This window comes from Lissotriton helveticus, chromosome 10, assembly GCF_964261635.1.
Source record: "Lissotriton helveticus chromosome 10, aLisHel1.1, whole genome shotgun sequence".
NCBI lineage: Eukaryota > Metazoa > Chordata > Amphibia > Caudata > Salamandridae > Lissotriton > Lissotriton helveticus.
In genome coordinates this window covers 43,241,068-43,259,463 of record NC_136071.1, presented here as the reverse complement: position 1 = coordinate 43,259,463, position 18,396 = coordinate 43,241,068, and the positions used below count along the sequence as shown (strand labels likewise).

The window sequence follows — 18,396 nt, the reverse complement described above, 5'->3', positions numbered from 1 at the left end:
TTTATTAAAATTACATTTTTTTATTAATTATTTCTAAGTTTATATTAAATATATTTATTACTATATTAGTTTTAACTTAATTTTAAGACATTTAAAAAAATCGATATTTTGACAGTCTATATTTTTGTAAGTCGATATTTTGGAGTCGATATTTTGGTACTTACCTGTTTGAAGATAGGGAGTCGATATTTTGTCAATCGATATTTTTGACTCGATATTTGTGTATCTCGATATTTGTGTCGTCGATATTATGTCAGTGATCCATCTGTACATCTATTCTAGTTTTTAAAATTGGCGTTTCCTAATTTTTGCATTTTTATAAATGAGTAAAAACACTAAAACAGATTGCTCTATTGGTTTCCATTCGTATTTAGAGATTACAATCAGTAAAGAAAGTATGTATAATAGAGAAAATGAAGATGCCATCAACTTGCAATACTTTGGGAAATCTACTATTCCCAAAACATTTAATTTACAGCCTGTTCAACGTATCAACAAACCTTATGGAAATGCTGCAAAGACATTTTAAAGAGCTTCTAAAAGCATGCAAGAGGATGTCACTTAGGGAAGAAGGCCACATGGGAGACTGCACATTTGCTGCTGATTTGGCAGGGTCAAGCCCACAAATGGACAGTTTCATCCCGATTCTTGCAATCACACTTCCAGTGTTGTAAAAATCATCAGCTTCTTGAGGAGGCACTCACTTTACTTCTGGTACTCAGCCATTTGAATCAGAGCCATTCCAACATCAGACAAGATTTATAAAAAAAAAAAATGTAATAACAACCAGGCCATGAATACCAATGTAGATGCTCAGCCTTGAGAAACAATGTCTTGTGGGATGCTATAAGTTTCACTGCATGTTTTGAATTTTATTGAATTGACTTACAGTGGTTCTAACTTTTATTGCAGAAGGTCTGAGTAACATAGACATTTGTAGATGTGTGCCACTGGAGCCATTGACTTCTGTTGGTCAGCATCACTCCTTATATTTTTACTTTAGGAAAAAGAACCCATAGCTATCTGTGGGTTAGCTGCCCAGTTGGTGGCAGCAATATGTACTTTATTGAGTACTAGATAAGGTACTCTAGGGAGATGCCTACTCACTGACCAATAACAAAAACATAGCAAACAAAAGTAATGAAGCCTAGTTCCAACAAGGCGTGCAAAGGATGGATCGTGCATGCAGCGAACTCTTCAAAGTCCACATTTTGGTGAGTCTGTTACCTCAAAGAGTTAGCATCTTCTGAACCAGATTAGGACAGGTTTTGGGATTCTTAGGAGGCAGTAGGTTGATATTTTACCATAGGGTTTTCCTCCAGGTAGAGCAACTCAAATGTATGAAACTGGACTGCTGATAAAAGATGTGTCATTTGTCCCTCTCAGTCAGCTGTTCCTTCCGCCTCCTTTCTCCTTCATTAAATCCTGGCTTCAATGTCAAGCATAAGAGATCTCATAAGTAGTAGTTTGAAAGTGAACATTGCAAGTTGAGAATTGGAACTTTAAAGACAACCTCTAGTTCCTTGTGTGGCCCACTTCCTGATGACCTGCTTTCATGTCATGCAGCAAACTAGTGACTGTCTACTGAGCTCCATGTGTCTCCACCGCAGGACAGAAGTAAACTTTAGCGATTACTTGTAGATACATTTCAGATCTTTGAGGAGTCAATGAGGAGGTCTTTTCCAGCTTAGAAAGTCCTTGTTGATGCATCACATCAGAAACCTTCCCACCGAAGAGTCTATTGCATTTTACGATGAGATGAGAGGATTGTGATCAAAACCGCAAAGCAGTTGAGAAGTCAGACATCTGGATCCCGGCATATGCTGCGCTACGAGTTCTCTTTCTGCTCCGAAGACTTCTTATCCTTTGGATTGTAAAACCTGGATGGACAGAAAGAGAGAGATGGAGTTTATATGGGTAGGACTTCTTCAGAGTTTACCATCAACGCTGCAACCTCAGCAGCTCTTCTGCTATGAACCTCCTGCACAGTGAGGCTGTGGGAACTGCTGAGGATCTCAGGGGTGAACAGTCCAGCTTTCCCCTCTCAAACACTTCCAGGGTGTGTGTGGGTTTTGAGGACAAACCAATGTAGGGAAATCTGGTCCCTGGTCACTATTTATCCCTGAGAATAGCCATGGTGAACGCTTCCCTAGTAACATAGGAGAGATACACTTTTGATGTAGTGCATTAGATACCTGATTGGTGGAACCAGAAGATGGGGTCTCCCAGTGATAAAAGTCGCCTGGTGAGTACGTGTAATCGGAAACCTATATGACCAACGGTCAACAATGGGATCATGATATTCCATATGTAAAGGTCTGCGTTCTCTCAGTGTTTCCGCTTCACCTTTGCTTGGGTCGGCAGAGATTTCCTCACTGGAGCAACACTTTGTGCAAATACCACCGCTTACCTTATGAAAGTAGGAACCACACTAGCACTTAAATGCTTTACACACGAATGTGTATCAGGGGATCATATGAACAATATCACGGTAAAAATTATTTAAATTAAATAAACAAATTAATTTCAAAACTGTGCATTTTCAGGTGAGCTTGCAACTAAAACAGATGTACATTAATATTTACAAAAGGCAAGTGGGGCGCCTATACTATGAGATCAAAGCTAATGTAAAAGTACAGACTCCAATAAATAAATGCTGCTTCAGGAAACCATTCCAACTAATTGCTACCACCAATAGATCATCACAAGCATTCAGAGAGGACATTAACTACATGGGAATAAATATGTATAATTCTACACTATGAGTCATTTAAAAAAATAGAAAGTTTTACTCCGTTGTTCAATCGTTTCAGATTAAAAAGCATTCCTGTTTAAAACAGGATGTCGGGCCTGGTTTGACCAACATATAAGTATACCAGTCACTTATTTCTAAACAGGTCTCCAGCCAAGTAATATGCAGAATTGAAACCACTGAGCTGCCTGGCTTCGGCATTTGCTCAATATGGTCTTATTTAATGCATTTTTATAAAGCGCGGACTTTACCCAAAGGTGTCAGAGCGCTGTACAATAGAACTAGTTACGTTACATGAGAGAACTGTTACAGGAATGGAACAAACAAAAGTAGCAGGCCATAGAGTCAAAACAACGCAGGCAAAAGGAACACAATATCAAATGCAGCAAGCACAGAATGTACAAACAAAAATATAAATATATATGACAAATTTACAATGACTAAAGAACTTCCTGGCGAAAAATAGCAGGCCATAGAATCAAAACAACGCAGGCAAAAGGAACACTTGTCAGTCAGTTAAGCTTTATTCGATTTTAGTTTAAAATCATAAAAGCATCAACAATACATAAATAAACACCATAGAATTACATAAACACCGTAACATTTCATTACAAAGTTAATAAAACAAGATTAAATAAATATATTGAATCAGCTAATCAATATGCATAGATTTCATTTTCAATAAAACAGCTCTAAAACAAAAAGACATACGTACATACTGTGGAGCCGGGGAAGAGCATTAAGCAAGCCTCTATCAGTAAAATACTTATCAGTTACATCCTACCCTATCAGTTTAGCTCAAACTTATGAGTGGCCTCTTAGTGGTGGGGTTTTAAAAAAACAATTTTTGGACAAAAGTTCAAAATTGTTGGGGGCTAAAATGTTAGTTGCGCTATAGAGACGAGGTTCCCTTCCCCAGGAGTAGTATTTCTTTACCGGTAGTCTGTGTATCGGAATATGTGGAGGGCTCGGGTAAAAATCGTGCAAATCCCAAATGCGAATAGTGCCATGTCTCTCTTTTGGGGGGGGGGGGGGCAAAATCGCAAATAGGGGACGATATTCCTATTTTTAAATTTAATTAGCACCAGGTCGCCAGCGATGTCTTTGGGCAGCGTGCCTAACCACCCCACCCTCCTGACATTCAGGATGCCACCATCTAGCTCAGGTGGCAAAGGTCTATTGTTTTATAGCCAGAAAATGACCTTATTTAGTAGGTCCTTCTGTGATTCGTGTGTTCCCTGGCTGAGGGCAGGGACCCCAGATAGGACAGACACATATGGGGCGGCTTCAGGGGGTAAGTTGATACATGGCATTCTTACCGGAGCTGGTCTAACCACTGTATGAGTTGGTAACGCAGGTTTTAAAGTTACTTTGTGGCCTATTGGGGTAGGTGTACAGGGAGGCTGTATTTGAGTTTCACCATTCTTACAAATACCAGACTTATGCTTTTCAGGGGCGGTGGGAGGGTTTGGGCAGGCGGGTGTAGCCATTTTATTATTTGGAGGAGGATACTTTTTGATTACTTCCTCGATACTAATCAGCCTGTCCCCCAAGTCGTTGATTTTTAAGACCAAGGGTGAGATGACGGCTAACAACAGTTGCTCAATTTGGGTTAATAAAGTCAATTGGGGGGACAAGACAGGGTCGTCTAATTTGGCCACGGCCGTGACCTCCATTGATGTTGTTAATTTAGAGGGAGATGATGTTGGGCTGGTACACAGATTTTGTGTACTTGCATGGTTCCCAGTGTCAATTTCGCTGTCGTGCTTCCCTCTAATATTGAGATCCAGGGGCGAAGCGTTTACTTGATTTTGGTCTTTATTTACAGGTGATGCTAGGTCCCGTGGGAAGCCATTAGAAATAACACAGGTAGTGCCCACAGTAGGGGAGGTTATAGCATCAGGGATGTACTTTGTGCCACACAGGGCGTTGAGCTCTTCCCAAATGGACATAGTGTCTATGATATTGATGGAAACGGCAGAATAGTCAATATAGTCAATAAAATTGAAGCATCACAATACCTCCTCCAGTGATAGAGTCAAATGGGGTGGCCCGTCCCGTCCTCCTCAGGTCCTCTGAGGGCCACAGAGGGCCCGCCCTTAGCCTGGGCTTCGCCCGGCGTCCCGCGAAGCGGAGCAGAGTGCTGCTTTAAGGCGCCTCCTGGCGCTCTCGTGATGTCAGAATGCAGCGCCGCCGCTGAGGCTGCCGGGAGAGGTAGTCCCGGGGCGGCGGCGCTGTGGGCAGCAAAGATTGACTCCTGGCGGTGGCGGCTGCAGTGGGGGCCTCCTCGCTTCCCCCCTCCAAGTTTGTAAGTCTCCCTGCGCTCCGCCGAGCAGAGCGCTGCTTTAAGGCGCCTCCTGGCGCTCTCGTGATGTCAGAATGCAGCGCCGCCGCTGAAGCTGCCGGGAGAGGTAGTCCCGGGGCGGCGGCGCTGTGGGTAGCAAAGATTGACTCCTGGCGGTGGCGGCTGCAGTGGGGGCCTCCTCGCTTCCCCCCTCCAAGTTTGTAAGTCTCCCCGCGCTCCGCCGAGCAGAGCGCTGCTTTAAGGCGCCTCCTGGAGCTCTCGTGATGTCAGAATGCAGCGCCGCCGCTGAGGCTGCTGGGAGAGGTAGTCCCGGGGCGGCGGCGCTGTGGGCAGCAAAGATTGACTCCTGGCGGTGGCGGCTGCAGTGGGGGCCTCCTCGCTTCCCCCCTCCAAGTTTGTAAGTCTCCCCCAAAAGGAACACAATATCAGACGCAGAAAGCACAGAATGTACAAACACAAATATAAATACATATATGACAAATTTACAATGACTAAAGAACTTCCTGATGGGGTCTGAGAAGGAGGGAATTAGTTCTGAAAGTGTCTTTGTAATAGAAGAGATTTGAGGTCCGCTTTGAAGATCTGGATGGAGGTGATGGCACGGAGCGAAGGAGGAAGCGAGTTCCAGATTCTCACCGCATTACCTGAGAACGATTGTGCCATCAATTTTTCCCTTTTGAAGGAGGGGGGCTCAAGAAGGAACTTTTCTGCATTCCGAGAAGGTCTTGAGCCTCCAGACAGTTTCAGTTTATTCGCCATATAGCGAGGGGAGGAAGATGGCAAAGCTTTGTGGGTGATGCACGCCGTTTTCTAGATAGCTCTAGCCTCGATAGGAAGCCATCGGAGAGAAGACAGGATAGGAGTGATGTGGTCACTTCGTTTGGACCCTGAAATGAAGCGAGCTGCTGAATGGAGGACGGATTTGAGGGGGGAGAGGTGAGATTTGGGAAAGCCCGTCAGAAGAGAATTACAATAATCCAGTCTAGAGAGAACTAGCGATTGGACCAAGGTTTTTGGGTCTTTCTCTGGGAAGAACTGACTAATCCCCCATAGCAGGCGCAGCTGATAACATGCGCTCTTGGCAATGGAATTGATGTGTGAGATTAGGTTGAGTCTTTTGTCAAGTATGACACCTAAGGATTTAGCTCAGTCCACAATGATGGGTTTACTGTTGAGTTAATTCAACTGATCCATCCAGGATTGAACAGGAGGCGGGGAGAGAGAGCTAGATAAGAGGAGGAATTTCGTTTTGTAGGGATTGAGAATGAGTTGGTGAACTAACATCCAGTTGTGAATAGAGTTGAGAGTAGAGTTGAGTAGTGAGAGATCATGAGGGGAAGACACCTTGAGGTAGATTTGGGTGTCATCCGCATTGAGATGGTAGAGAATTCCAGATTTGCTTAGGAGGTTCCCTAATGGCTCCAGATAGAGATTAAACTGAGTGGGAGCAAGGATAGAACCTTGAGGGAGACTTGACCAACCACCATTGGAGACGAGAGACTTTTCACAATCTTGATCATTTGGGATCTGTCCAAGAGGAAAGAGGCAAACCATTTGAGTACTGTGCCTTCCGCGCCCATTCTCTGTTGAGGAATGTTAAGGAGGGTGTTGTGATTAACAGTGTCAAAAGCTGCAGAGAGGTCAAGAAGAATCAGAAGGCACGATTCCCCCAAATCGCGAATATGCAGCGCATCATCGATCACTCGCAGCAGGGCTGTTTCAGTGCTGCAATTTTGAATAAAGCCCGACTGGAACATGTCGAGGAGATTATTGTCTATAATGTGTTGGGAAAGTTGTTTTGCAACGCATTTTTCTGTGATCTTTGAAAGAAAAGGGAGATTGGGGGTGGGGCGGAGGTTATTAAGGTCATTTGCATCTGCAGAGGGTTTTTTTTAGAAGGGGGTAGCCTGTCCTGTTTTGAGGACAACTTGACTGAGGAAAAGATTGACTAGTCTGGTCCAGTAGGAGAGAGTGTTAGTATAGAAATCAATGGCGATGCCACTGGGTATGGGTCAGAAGAATGGTTGGAGGGTTTGGTTTCGCAGATGCATTTAAGGAGATCATCCTCCGAGATGGCGGCAAAGTTCTGCCAAGTGACTAAGGAATGGATTTTCGCTCCTCAATGGGGTTGGGGTGGGTGACCTGTTCCACCAGAGATTTTACCTTTTGATTGAAGAATATAGCGTACTCAGTTGCTTTCTTTGAAGCATCCTCAGGCTTGATGGTTTGGGGAGAACAATTTGGGTTTTTGATAAGGTTGAAAAGTTTTTTGGGTCTGTTTTTAGCTGAATCGAGGAGGGATCTGAAATGTGATGTTTTTTCAGGAAAGATGTGCTTGTGGTATTTGGATCTTGATGAACGTAAAAGAGAGAGGTTGGGGGTGGATGGAGATTGTCTCCAGTGCTTCTCCAAGATTCTAAGGTTTTTCCTTTCGTCATAGAGAGCTCTATTGAACCAAGGAGCTGATGGGGTGGGTCTTTTCCTTTTGCTTTGGAGTGGAGCAACCTTGTCGATTTTGACTGCAAGGACTGAGAGGCAATGGGGAGTGAGGTCGTTGACATCCGTATTGGGGTCTAGACTAGGAAGTGAATGCATAGCAGAATTACATAGAGTCCCAAGATCAATGTTTTTTGTGTTACGGAACCACATAGAGACTCTTTTAGGTTGGCCGAGAGTTAAAATGTGTGAGAGGTGAAAACAGAAGGAAATGAGGAAATGGTCAGACCAGTCAACACGGATGGGTGGAGCAGTGGTAATCTGGTCTGATTTGGAAATAACGAGGTCCAGAATTGAGAGCTTGACGTGTGTAATTTCCGAGCAGTGTTGGGCAAGATCGTTAGCTGAGAGAAAGGTTGCAAGCTTGTTGGCAGCCGAGTCTTCCAAGGAGCCCCAGTGGAGATTGAAATCACCTAGGAACATCTGCTTGTCGCTTTGTGAATATTGGTCACTAATGAAGTCGATGAATTCCTCCATGTGGACGAGCAATACCAGGTGGGTGGTAGATGGTATGGAACCTGAAGGGTGTGCCATGATGAACTTGGAGTTCTAGGGAAAGGCATTAAAAGGTGCGAAAGAGAATGGTGGGAAAGGCTTTGATTTGGAGGGCGTTTCTGAAGATAATCGCAACACCTCCCCCGATCTTGCCTGTTCTGTCCTTGCTGAGGATAGAGTAGTCGGTAGGTATCAAAAGATCTTATGAAGTGTGAGAGGAGTCATTAAACCAGGTCTCAGTGAGAAAGAGCATGTCGAGATTGTGGTGAGTAATAGTGTCAGAGATTTTCAGTTTGTGTTTGGTTGCAGATCTGCAGTTATGGAGCATACAGTGTAGCTCTGACGCAACTGTTTTGGTGATGTGAGTGTCTGGACTGATAAGGGGGACAGGGATTAGATTCTTGAATGAGGGTGCCCCTTGGGGGGGAGGCTGGTAAGTTCTGACGGAAGAGATGGTCTGAATGGAAAATTGAGTAGAGTTGTTAGGAGAGGCGAGTGGAGGGGGATTGACATTGACTGTCTTGTAGGTAGCCAGTAAGTTGGTGATGTGGGTGGAGGACAGACTGTGGTTGGCTTTCTTGGGGCGCGGGAGCAAGGAACTCCTCGGGAGGTTATTCGGGGAGGGGGATATCTTAGCACATAAGAGTTAAATGGACGCTTCAAGCTGGGAAATGGAAGAGATGAGAGAATCAAGTTTAGTTTCCAGAGAGAGGTGAGCTGAGCACGGAGTGAAGGGTGGCTTAATCGTTAAGGGAGCGGGTGGCCTAGGCGAAGGAGGACAGGAGGAAGTGGGGGACCGGGGAAAGTGTTGGGGTGCGAGGGTCGAGGGTGGGGGAGGAAGTGAAGTAGGCAAAGGAGGACAGTGGGCTGTGGGGGACTGGGGAGAGAGATGTGATGCAGGGGTCTGAGGGGGGGAAGACGGTGATAGAAAGGAGTGGATGGGGTTACTGTGATATTTTTACAGGTGTTGATCAGAGGTGAAGAATAGAGATCATTCATAGGAGGAGAAAGTTGAGAAGTAGAAATGGATGGCTGGAGGAGGAGGAGGAGGGGGGGAGGAGTGGTGTTATGGGAAGGCCATGGATACGGTGAGATGACAGGAGAAGGGGCTGAACAGGTAGGGGAGGGAGGGAGGTCAAAGGGAGGCCACAGGAGTGGGGAGAAAAGAGAGGGTGCAGGCCAGGTACCATGGGTAATGGAAGGTGAATGTAAGGGTAAAGGCACCAGGCAGAGTGGGGGGGGTGAGCAAAAGGAAAGTTGTGGGAGGAGTGAGGGACTGTGCAGTCAAAGGGAGGGAAGAGGGGGGAATTACCAAGAGGGGAAACAGGGTTATGAAGCATAGGGGGGAATGTAAGTTGTGGAGAGATGGGAGGTGTAACATCAGTGGGAGGGAAGATGATGGAATTAAAAATAGGGGAGGCAGGGATGTTGGGCATTGGAGGGGGAGTGAAGGTTGTAGAGAGATGGGAGGTGTAAGAACAGAATTGAGGGTGCGAGGAAAGGGGAAGAGCGGAAAGGGGTGAGGAGAAGGGGGAGGGAGGGAAGGGTAAGGCGAGTTGATCAGTATTTCAGATTGTAAGAAAGGTGGATTAAATAGGGGGGAAATGGGTAGGAATAGGGGAGTTAGGAGGTGGGAGAAGGCAGTGGAATAATGGGGAGATGCAGGATGTAGAGCTGAAGTGGGGTGTAAAGCAGATGAGGTAAGGGGGAGGTCTGGTTGGGGAGGTGGCAGAATGGAAGGGGAGGGAACGAGAGAAGGAGGGGATAAGGGGTCGACCCATGACTCCCGGGAGAGCGGTCTGAAGGAATGTGTGGGGGTCAAGGGGGGAGAAAGGGAGAAAGTAGACAAGCTAGAGGAAGAAGAAGAGACAGAATCTAGAGAGATAGTAGTCACATGGGTGGGACGAAGGGAGTGGAAGATGTGGTCAAAGAGAGAGAGATAGGAGTCAGAAGCTTGGATCATGACAGTGCTATTGTTATAAAGTGTAATGTAGTGGTGAGAAAGCCATTAAAGCGAGCGGAGGGAGACATTTTTAACCGCTTCCCATGCGGCAAAGAAGAGGAGAAGGAGACGTTGAAGGAATTGAAGACGCTGGAGGACCAGGAAGGGATGTCATTAGTGAAGAAAATTAAGTCATTTTTGATCTTCCCTAGGCGCCCATTATGGAATTGGTCAACAGAGAGGGAATCTGGAAATTGTTCAATGAAGTTATGCTTGAACCGTTTAGCTGCTGCTTTGGACATATAAGGGGGATAAATTACTTTGAAGCAGTTGATTCCAGACTTAATTCGACTGGAAGCCATGATAAGGAGATGAGGTGAAGACGTGGTGTGGTGGACAGAAAAATGGGCCACTAGGGTAGTGATAGCGCAAAGAAGGAAAATAAGAGGGGTGCGCAAATTCCGGAAATCAAGTGAGAATAAAACAAATAGGAGTGAGGTCAAATCAGGACAAAAGGTCAAAGGACAAAGGACCTGACAAGGCTAGAAATTTTCAAAAATTTTCAAAAAAAAATAATAGCTTTTTTGCCCTTCGTGGTCCTCCTAGGCCCCCCTGAGAAAACTTAGGGGGTCAGGGGGTCTCTACCCTGCCCCCTTTTAAAGTTTTTCCCTTTTGTTTTTCACCTCTTGTGTCTCGGTTCTACCGAGAAACAAGATGGCAGACTCTCCGGACCATTTGGAATGTTCACAGACACCCGAGAGCCAATCAGCTTTCCGCTCGCGCACTTCCGTGGCGCGCCAGGTGCGCTTACAGGTACGCGTACCCAAAGCGCTCGAAGCGCGCATATAGATTTTTAAAAAAAATTGAAGTTAATTTTCATAAAAACCACTGGAGCGATTTGCACCAAATATGGAAAAGGCCCTACTGCGTACCAGTCCCTACCATTTTGCCAAGTTTGGTGTAATTCTGTTCAGCGGTTCGGGCTGTAGCCATGTCTAATCGTCCTATGGAAATTAACACGTCGGCAAACACTCAGGCCGAGAATACCCCGTGTACAAACCCAACCTCAAAATGCCGCCGCGTACCCAAAGCGCTCGAAGCGCGCATATAGATTTTTTAAAAAAATTGAAGTTAATTTTCATAAAAACCACTGGAGCGATTTGCACCAAATATGGAAAAGGCCCTACTGCGTACCAGTCCCTACCATTTTGCCAAGTTTGGTGTAATTCTGTTCAGCGGTTCGGGCTGTAGCCATGTCTAATCGACCTATGGAAATTAACACGTCGGCAAACACTCAGGCCGAGAATACCCCATGTACAAACCCAACCTCAAAATGCCGCCGGAGAAACAAGCAATGCAAAGAAAGGCGGAAAGCCCGGCGATTTCAACAAAAGAAACTAAAAGCTAAGGAGGGTAACACAGAAGCAGTTAACACAGCAGCTGCTAATACTGTTATCAATATGACGGAGCTAGAATTAAATACTGCAGAACTTCAATTACTGGCTTTAGGACTTTCTTTCTGTCCCAAAAATAATTTTTTATATGTTCAATCTCGAATTGACGTCTTTAAATTCATTAGAAAGCTAAAGTTGGTAAAATTTCATAAATTGAAAAATTTTAATTCTAGAGCTTCAGTTGTTGATGCAGCAAATCAACCTAAAATGCTGTTGCGTATGACAGAACTTTGTCTAACTAATAACTTCTTTATTTTTAATAAGGAATTATATCAGCTGCTACGAGGTGTTGTGATGGGGGCGTGCTTCTCCCCTAGCTATGCGTGCTTGCACGTAGGCTGGTGGGAGAAGCACGTCCTGGCCCAGAATTTCGTGGATGAGGTCTCTGATGACATCATCCAATGGTGGAGATTCATCAATGATGTTTGTGTTGTATGGAAGGGCTCCAAAGAATCTGCTTTGGAGTTCGTTAATAAGATCAATGTGAACTCATTAAATCTTGAGTTCACTGCTCAAGTTAGTAACATAAAAGTCGAATTCTTAGATGTTGAAATCTATATAGAAGAGAATATTATCTGTACTAAATTACACAGAAAAATCACATCTGGAAACTCTATACTCAATGCCAGTAGCGCCCATCCTAAGCACCTTATTAAAAGTATCCCCTATGGGGAGTTTTTACGAATTCAGAGAATCTGCAGCAGAAAAGATGACTTGGACATTTGTCTCACTGAGTCTATGGATAGGTTTCTTGCCAGAGGGTATGACCCTAAGGATTTACAAACTGCATTGGCTAAGATGAAGAAAGGGAAAGCACGGAGGATGCGCTAAACATAGACGAGACGATGAAACACCCAGTTGTCTCAACTAAAGCTGTGGTGAGACTCATTACTACGTTCAGTAGCCAAGATAGAGAAATAAGAAAAATTGTCAGTAAACATTGACCAATTTTAAGAACGGATTTGACATTAGCTCCCGAACTTACAGCACAACCAACAATTACTTTCAGGAGAGGGCCTTCTATGAGGGATGCGTTGGTTAGAACAAGTCCTGAGACAGTTAACCCTGTGAACTGGTTAACAAATAAGAAAGGCTTTTTTAAGTGCAGTTCATGCCGTGCATGTAAATTTGGGATTAATAAACAGACCTTTGTCGATCCGTTCTCTCATATGTCCAATCAAATTGCAGGCTATTTTACATGTAAAACTGAGTTTGCAGTTTATATTCTTGAATGTAATTGCCAGCTCTCCTATGTCGGCAGTACTAAACTTCCTGTGTTCAATCGTATTTTGCAGCACTTGCGTGCAATCGTAAATTCGGACTCTTCCTATCCGGTTGCCCGACATTTTAAACTAGTGCATCAAAACAATCTTCAGGATCTTAAATACTATGTTATTGACTCCGTTCCCAAATCCATAAGGGGTGGGAATCGGGAGAAAAAATTACGTCAACTTGAAAGTCAATACATTGTACGGTTGAATACTAAAATGCCGAACGGTCTTAATACTGGGGAGGATCTGGTAAATTTCCTTTAAGTGTTAAATTTAGTCTGCTTCTTAAACATGAATTAGGAAATATGTTGGCCATTATGATGACAAATAAACTCTCTTTGGCAATGTTGCAGATAATATGAAATTGGATATATAAATTTGAGGTTCTTAACATCTGTGTGTATATATATTAATGATGAATTTTAGGTATCATGACGAGGTATTTATTGTATTTTAATTGGTCTTATGAATTTCACCTGATATTGTAGAGTTTTATTGGTTTAACTAGGTTCTTAGTTTTACTAGTAGTTTTCTCTGGCAGGGATGTAATTCATTCTCCAATTATAACTAAAATATCGTGACCTTTGTTTTCACATATGATTATTGCACTATAGATTTTAAAACGTTGCTTAAGATCTGCTTAATAATCTCTAAAGATTTCTAAGACTGCATAAAAATTATGACATCCTGTTTTGCTTCTTTGCTATAGATTCGCATCCGTTAACATGATTTTAATTTGATTTTTGACAAGTATTGGAGTAATCTATTTGTACTTTGTCATTACACTTGGGTGTACCTTAATTTTGGCTCTTTTTCTCCCCTGAAGAAATTCAAAAATATGAGATATTTACTTGCTGCTATTATTGTCAATATGGGCACTAGCCCTGGATTTGTCATTGTATTTATGAGCTTAAACAATACTGTGTGTGATTTTTCTAGCACGTTATTTGTAAAGTCTGTTTTTCATTTCTATGAATTGTTGGGGAGCGTTTTGAATGGAGCCATGTGGTATTTAGGGCGTGGGTTCTCTAAGCATGTCATGTGATCAAGGCCGGGACAAACTGGTTGAAACGCGTCATGTTGGAGGAGAATAGAATTGCACTTTAAGAACTTACCTTTTGTTGCGGTCCGTTCCTGTTTGAGAAGCGCTGGGTGGAGTCTTGCTCTACTTCGTGCTCTCCAAGGACTTGGTTGTTATATATATACATATATATATATATATATATATATATATATCACCATTCCACACCTTTTCACGAAGATCCAGTGAAGAGACCAACAACAGGGGAACCATGGAAAACAGCTTTTATTCCACAGGCAAAGGCGAGTAACAGTCCCACAAACCCGCATTAGGCGAATGCATTTCGGCGTGTTTTTCCGCCTTCTTCAGCGCCAGGAGTGTGAATAGTTCAGGGAGGGTCGTGCTTCTTAGATAAAATACCTGCCCCCGCCTGATAGGTTGCTCTGCGCACCACTCCTTAAAGGTATATACCATGCGCATACATCCTTGGTAGGACGTTAATGGATCAAACGCCTACCAGTCCCAGCATGCATTGTCCATGTTTGTATCCGGAAGGTTGTTGCATGGAGCGGTGCACATATTAGCCGTGGGGCGTCCTCCTTTACCCATGCGTGTGGAACTCGCCGTCTCCATATGTCCCCAAAACCGCTTCACCCTGATGTCACCGGGATTTGCCGTAGACGGGAGTAAGGCTGAAATCAACACCTTACCCTCTGTGAGGCTATTTGAAGCCCCTACACCGCCACATGTCCCGAACACGCAGGAGGACTCTGGTAATTCCGGTACCCCGGATGAAATCCTGTTTTCCAGTATCCAGAGCCAACTTTAAAAAGCGGGGGTCCCTTGGCGCATTACTGGAAAACGCGCTGAAATATCACCATTCCACACCTTTTCACGAAGATCCAGTGAAGAGACCAACAACAGGGGAACCATGGAAAACAGCTTTTATTCCACAGGCAAAGGCGAGTAACAGTCCCACAAACCCACATTAGGCGAATGCATTTCGGCGTGTTTTTCCGCCTTCTTCAGCGCCAGGGGTGTGAATAGTTCAGGGAGGGTCGTGCTTCTTAGATAAAATACCTGCCCCCGCCTGATAGGTTGCTCTGCGCACCACTCCTTAAAGGTATATACCATGCGCATACATCCTTGGTAGGACGTTAATGGATCAAACGCCTACCAGTCCCAGCATGCATTGTCCATGTTTGTATCCGGAAGGTTGTTGCGTGGAGCGGTGCACATATTAGCCGTGGGGCTTCCTCCTTTAGCCATGCGTGTGGAACTCGCCGTCTCCATATGTCCCCAAAACCGCTTCACCCTGATGTCACCGGGATTTGCCGTAGACGGGAGTAAGGCTGAAATCAACACCTTACCCTCTGTGAGGCTATTTGAAGCCCCTACACCGCCACATGTCCCGAACACGCAGGGGGACTCTGGTAATTCCGGTACCCCGGATGAAATCCTGTTTTCCAGTATCCAGAGCCAACTTTAAAAAGCGGGGGTCCCTTGGCGCGTTACTGGAAAACGCGCTGAAATATCACCATTCCACACCTTTTCACGAAGATCCAGTGAAGAGACCAACAACAGGGGAACCATGGAAAACAGCTTTTATTCCACAGGCAAAGGCGAGTAACAGTCCCACAAACCCGCATTAGGCGAATGCATTTCGGCGTGTTTTTCCGCCTTCTTCAGCGCCAGGGGTGTGAATAGTTCAGGGAGGGTCGTGCTTCTTAGATAAAATACCTGCCCCCGCCTGATAGGTTGCTCTGCGCACCACTCCTTAAAGGTATATACCATGCGCATACATCCTTGGTAGGACGTTAATGGATCAAACGCCTACCAGTCCCAGCATGCATTGTCCATGTTTGTATCCGGAAGGTTGTTGCGTGGAGCGGTGCACATATTAGCCGTGGGGCGTCCTCCTTTACCCATGCGTGTGGAACTCGCCGTCTCCATATGTCCCCAAAACCGCTTCACCCTGATGTCACCGGGATTTGCCGTAGACGGGAGTAAGGCTGAAATCAACACCTTACCCTCTGTGAGGCTATTTGAAGCCCCTACACCGCCACATGTCCCGAACACGCAGGGGGACTCTGGTAATTCCGGTACCCCGGATGAAATCCTGTTTTCCAGTATCCAGAGCCAACTTTAAAAAGCGGGGGTCCCTTGGCGCGTTACTGGAAAACGCGCTGAAATATCACCATTCCACACCTTTTCACGAAGATCCAGTGAAGAGACCAACAACAGGGGAACCATGGAAAACAGCTTTTATTCCACAGGCAAAGGCGAGTAACAGTCCCACAAACCCGCATTAGGCGAATGCATTTCGGCGTGTTTTTCCGCCTTCTTCAGCGCCAGGGGTGTGAATAGTTCAGGGAGGGTCGTGCTTCTTAGATAAAATACCTGCCCCCGCCTGATAGGTTGCTCTGCGCACCACTCCTTAAAGGTATATACCATGCGCATACATCCTTGGTAGGACGTTAATGGATCAAACGCCTACCAGTCCCAGCATGCATTGTCCATGTTTGTATCCGGAAGGTTGTTGCGTGGAGCGGTGCACATATTAGCCGTGGGGCGTCCTCCTTTACCCATGCGTGTGGAACTCGCCGTCTCCATATGTCCCCAAAACCGCTTCACCCTGATGTCACCGGGATTTGCCGTAGACGGGAGTAAGGCTGAAATCAACACCTTACCCTCTGTGAGGCTATTTGAAGTCATTGTATTTATGAGCTTAAACAATACTGTGTGTGATTTTTCTAGCACGTTATTTGTAAAGTCTGTTTTTCATTTTTATGAATTGTTGGGGAGCGTTTTGAATGGAGCCATGTGGTATTTAGGGCGTGGGTTCTCTAAGCATGTCATGTGATCAAGGCCGGGACAAACTGGTTGAAACGCGTCATGTTGGAGGAGAATAAAATTGCACTTTAAGAACTTACCTTTTGTTGCGGTCCGTTCCTGTTTGAGAAGCGCTGGGTGGAGTCTTGCCCTACTTCGTGCTCTCCAAGGACTTGGTTGTTATATATATATATATATATATATATATATATGTGTATATATATATATATATATATATATGTGTGACCCTGTACGACATATATATAACTTCAAGGTATGTAGATGTGGAGTTAGGAACCGCAGATCTCTACTTCCCTATATGCACTTCCTTTCGATGCTCTGTCCACAATAATCGAAGCATGATATTTCTATGTTTAATTTTCAGTTGTACAAGTAACACCCTCAATGGGTATACAACGTTTACAACGCAATTTTTACAACCCACTACCATTACAACAAAACTTTTACAACGCAACATCCATTACAACGCATACATTTACAACGCAGTCATTACAACGCATGACACTACAACGCACACCACTACAACGCATACCATTACAACGCAGTCATTACAACGCATACCATTACAACGTAAAACTTACCATCCAATACTTACCCTACTGTTGCACCCCCTGGAGTTAGAATAGTAATTTTAACCCCTACACTATCCAATATTTTTCCTACTGTTGCACCCCCTGGAGTTAGAATAGTAATTTTAACCCCTACACTATCCAACACTTACCTTATTTGCAATGTAATGTAATGCATTGTAATGGTATGCGTTGTAAATGTAGTATGCGTTGTAGTGGAATGCGTTGTAAAGGTATTTTTTAAGAATTCGTTGTAATGGTATGCGTTGTAAAAGTGTGCGTTGTAATGGATGTTGCGTTGTAAAAAATGCGTTGTAAAGGTATGCGTTGTAAAAGTGTGCGTTGTATCGTCATACATCCCCCTCAATGCCACATGCCAGGGTGTATGAGAATTTAATTGGTTTTTAATCATCTTTGTGAGGAGACACATCTTTGAGAGAGTTTTCTTTTGCAACTGGTAGCAAACTGCCTGATACTTCCTCAAATGTCTTCCCTCATCAGCCATTCTGCAAGATTTGCGCCAGCATCTTTCTGAATCTGATCTTCACAAAGTGGTCTTCTTATTCACCCAAACTTGTATCTCCAGTTCCACTCCAATAATGGGCAAAGCAAAAGGGGCCTGGATTGTGTCTGCTGGATACACATTACAAATAATAACTTCTCACATTTAAAAGAAATGCTTTAATGTAAAAGGTGTCACTGTGCATAGTTCATAAAAATGCACAGTTACATGTAATTTAAAAAATTTGTGAATTATATTTATAAAAATAATAATACATGGTAAATACATGTCAGATTTCAGCTGGTTGAGAGCAGTGGATTGCTGATTTCCAAACTAGCTGATTCTCTTCTCGAGGTCCTAGTTTCCTTGTAAGAAAATGTCTCCAGTTACAAAGTTACCCTTTGCAAAAATGTGAGTTCCTACTACTAGGTGGAGTCGCAAGGTCAGCTTTGCATGGCTTAAGGAAATGTTAACAATTGCAGGGATCTGTTAGCATGAGCTGAAAGCCATTTTGTACTTGGCAGACATCTTAGTTAGCCATGTGCTTGCCAAGTGCTATTTCCCTCTTCCAGAGCATTGCACATGCTCAGAGAGGCCTAGCTAGTAGAATGCACCTGCTCTTATGTTATAACTGTCAGGCTATTCTTGCTGATGTAAGGAGAAATATCTCTCCTCCCACTTTGTTGAGCAAGCAAATCTTGTATTCCCGTATTAGTCATTTTGCATGATGGTACAT

At 44.2% G+C, this 18,396-nt stretch overlaps 1 protein-coding gene across 2 annotated transcripts in view; it reads right to left on the bottom strand.

Moving 5' to 3' along the window:
• Window positions 1-743: 743 nt before the first annotated feature.
• The window catches only part of LOC144785866 (NACHT, LRR and PYD domains-containing protein 3-like), a 251,221-nt gene continuing 233,568 nt past the window's right edge, over window positions 744-18,396 (bottom strand). For both annotated transcript variants that reach the window (XM_078664719.1, XM_078664720.1), the window contains one exon: window positions 744-1,880. In XM_078664719.1, the coding sequence (XP_078520845.1) occupies window positions 1,829-1,880 (52 nt within the window). In that variant the 3' untranslated portion in view covers window positions 744-1,828. The remainder of the gene's footprint in view (window positions 1,881-18,396) is intronic.